Below are 3,533 nucleotides of genomic sequence, written 5' to 3' on the forward strand. Positions count from 1 at the left end.
AACCTACGGGCCCCATTTCGATATAGCAGCAGAACTGTGCTTAGTTTTAACTATTGAAGACTAAGAAAGTCCTCTAAAGTGAACATTTGTAGGTGAATTAGGGCATCATGACTGACTATTTTTCCGAAATGGGATGGCGGGAGCTGAGAGATGGTGAACAGCCAAATCATTCTCTCCATATGGCTCGACTATTTAGAGATTATGGCATGTTTGAGCTCTTGCGCTCTCAAAATGGAGACATGTTACCGCCTCCTGCTTCCAAAGTTGCCGTTGACGCTCTAGAGAGTGAAACTATATTGCAGACAGGTACAATGAACATTGAGTGATTATTTCCGTAGCCTACAGTTTTCGTTTTGATTTTATGTCAGGTCTGCAGTGTCCAGTGTGTCTCAAAGAATTCCCCAGTCACGACAACGTGAAAAAGATGCCATGCAAACACGTCTTTCATCCGGATTGTATATTGCCTTGGCTCTCAAAGGTAAATCTATCATACCAACCAGCAATGTACCTACAGTATGTCTATTTAAGTTGAAAAGGTATACAGTGTGTCTCACGGTCGGCGTCCATTAGAATATTTCGGGATTTGCATCCTGCAAAATTTGGATAATGGCATTTTCGGAGACGCTCTTTTCAGATGTAATAACAGCGACATTATGCGACTTTATACGGGAAGTTATTTCAAACCTCCCTCTTTTAAATGGAACACCCTGTATAATGTTTTTGCTTGTGTTCCTTCCTTTATTTCTAATAACTTTTATGAAAATTTTTTCTACCTACTCTATCCGTTTCTCAGCAAAATAGAGTTTTTTTCAAAATTTTATCATTTTTAGGGTGTCGCGTAAAATTGAATATCTTTTGAAAGAAGAATGAATGAAATTCAAAATCTCACTAGCAAAATTAGGTATTATTGTCCTCGATAATGAATAATTCGGAAAATAAATCTAGATATAGTCTGTACACTATAACTTTGGTGGCACGTCAACAATCGTCGGTCGAGCGTTGTTGCCATACTCGCCATAAATTACCTATATAAACATAAATACTAGAAGCATTCTTAAAATATCCCCGTGCTTTCTCGCTTTTGCTGTTGCTTGAGGTACTCTAATGCCCAAAAGTTTCGACTTATCACAAAAATTTCATGCATAATTGTTTTTTTGTTGGTAGTTACATTTCGTCACTGATGACGTGCGACCAAAGTTATCGCGTACAGACTATACACTAAAATGGACCAATTAGAATTTTTATTCTGTCAAAAAAAACTGGCAAACTTCATTATTTTGAATACGGATGATACGTTGCCGATTCGTTTGATCCTGCATAAATTTGTGGAATTTATATAAAATCAAATAAAACAAAATAAGTGATATTCTGGGAGACATTGGCAAGATTGCGAGAACCTGCCAAATTATTCACTTTTTGAASGTGTCAAAAATTGACACTTTCTGTCAGTTTTTCTTTTTTATTCAAAGAGTGCTACTACAGTCAGTTTCAATTTTCAACARTTTKAAACTTCAAWTATTYGTTTTTTTTGCGAAGCTGTCAAAATGAAAWTTTTCAAAGATTCTTGTTAGTTTTTTCTCAAAATGCATTCTKAAAGGTATTTGAAGGATTTTTGATGAAAATTCGATTTGAGTTTCATGGAATTTTGWTTTAGTACGAWTTTTTCGCATATTTCTCTTAAATACTGGCCTCAGGTTGAAATTCGAAATTCAGCAAAAGCAWCATAATATCAATGTTGGCATYGTTAACAAAATTCYAGGGCATTTGAGGTCGAAAACCCGAATATTTGAATAATATTATATTTTTTGCTGTGGAMGTTTTKCTCTTAATAACTCTCTTAATCCTGACCCCATWTGTATCATTAATACTGGGTTATAGAGAGCTTATAAAGRGCACAAGMTTCTGTAAAACCGGCTTTTTAGGCAATTCAAATCGGTTAAAAATCGGGCAAAAAATGTYCTATTTTACAATGTAGGCAAACTTGAGATGGATTTAAGTGGCAAACAAGCATTTTCAGACACAAAAATYGCACCTTCTTTGAACAAAATCAACTGCGTTGCRTGTTCCCKAAAAATTACGGTTGAGAAAACKAAACTCRGTTAAAAAACTGGAAAGTTATGAGGGTTTGAASGCCGGATATCCAATTTTTAAGCCAAAAATATTTTGAATTATTATACTTTATGGAAACTTTAGAAGCGCTAATAATGCRTTTTTGGAGAAGAAAATCGAAATATTTTATTAAAAATTGTACGCAAGTCGTGAACCTGAATATTTGAAATAAAAATATTTGCGCTTGCTTACTTAAAAATTAACATCTCCCAGACTAAAAAGCAGACAGTAGTTGCATCCTTTAGCATCTTTAGTAGACACTTGACCCTATGGACGTGGAAAGATGCAGAAAAATCCATCCGGAACCTGATTTTCGTCGGCTTTGTAAATGTGACTCTCAAAATTGATGTTGTCAATAAATTACACTCGCTTACTTAAAAATTCAAGTTTCTCAAACTCAAGAACTCAGGACGTTGAGTCTGTTACCATCGTTAGTGGACACTTGATCCGATAGACGTGGAAAGTTTCAGAACAATCCATACTCAACCTGATTTTTGTCGGTTTTGTAATTATGACACAAAATTTATGTGAAAAAGTATTTATCTGTTATATAATAGACAAAATCAAAACTGTTTTTTATACTTGCATTAAAATGATCTTATACATGTATACATGGGGAGTAGTCTTCTCAGAAACATCCTTGTATACCTTTAACTTTTAACTATTTTAAACGCCAGCTTTTAGCGCGTGGTACACGAATAAATAGCTTATCTGGCGTTTAAAAAGTTGTACTAGGACACAGTGGCACCATATAGCATTTGTAATAATGTTTTTGTGTTGCTTCCATTAACACGACAACGACAAGCCGTATTCCCGTATTGCCTTTCCATCGAACGACCAGCACTATGACGTCACGACCATTCTCGCGCGTTTAGTGTCGTTTCAAATGAATAGCCTGCGGTCACAACTTTAATTGTTTATTACAAATTAAATATTGAGATTTGAGGGCTGATATTTGGTATGCGCGATTTCTACAGGGTAATTCAAAATTGGCGTCATTCCTCTGGAGGTGTTGTCTGGCGCTGTTATAGGAGTACAGAAAAAATAGTAAAAGAAATTAATTGTTATTAAAAACTGAGAAATTTGCAAAAAACTATATCAGAAATACGGCAGCAATGTTTTTCAAGGTAATCTGCCTAATTAACATTGCGCAAATACCTGTTGCTTCGTAATTATTTAAAACTCCGGTAATCATGGAATTATACAGAGTGACAATAAGATACAAAGACAAGGATAAACCGTAAATTCAACAAGATTTGTTGACGAAATGTCAACCTGTTCTCATAACCTCTAATATTGATGCTTAGAAATAAACCATACAACACCAAACATTTGAATGGTTAACTCCAAACAAGCTAGTGCCTGTGTAATCTCCTTATTATCCACTCTTATTAAGCAGCTTCTCGTATTCAGTTAATTAACTC

The 3,533-nt window shown here is 34.9% G+C and overlaps 1 protein-coding gene across 1 annotated transcript in view; it reads left to right on the plus strand.

Moving 5' to 3' along the window:
• The window catches only part of LOC109538413 (E3 ubiquitin-protein ligase RNF181), a 13,597-nt gene that overhangs the window by 3,421 nt on the left and 6,643 nt on the right, over window positions 1-3,533 (plus strand). Inside the window, exons 2-3 of the mRNA XM_048668259.1 lie at window positions 93-306; window positions 369-478. Coding sequence (XP_048524216.1) covers window positions 108-306; window positions 369-478 — 309 coding nt within the window. The 5' untranslated portion in view covers window positions 93-107. The remainder of the gene's footprint in view (window positions 1-92; window positions 307-368; window positions 479-3,533) is intronic.

The sequence above is a fragment of the Dendroctonus ponderosae genome, unplaced genomic scaffold (assembly GCF_020466585.1).
Source record: "Dendroctonus ponderosae isolate FM_Combo_2020 unplaced genomic scaffold, Dpon_F_20191213v2 Dpon_F_20191213_7, whole genome shotgun sequence".
NCBI lineage: Eukaryota > Metazoa > Arthropoda > Insecta > Coleoptera > Curculionidae > Dendroctonus > Dendroctonus ponderosae.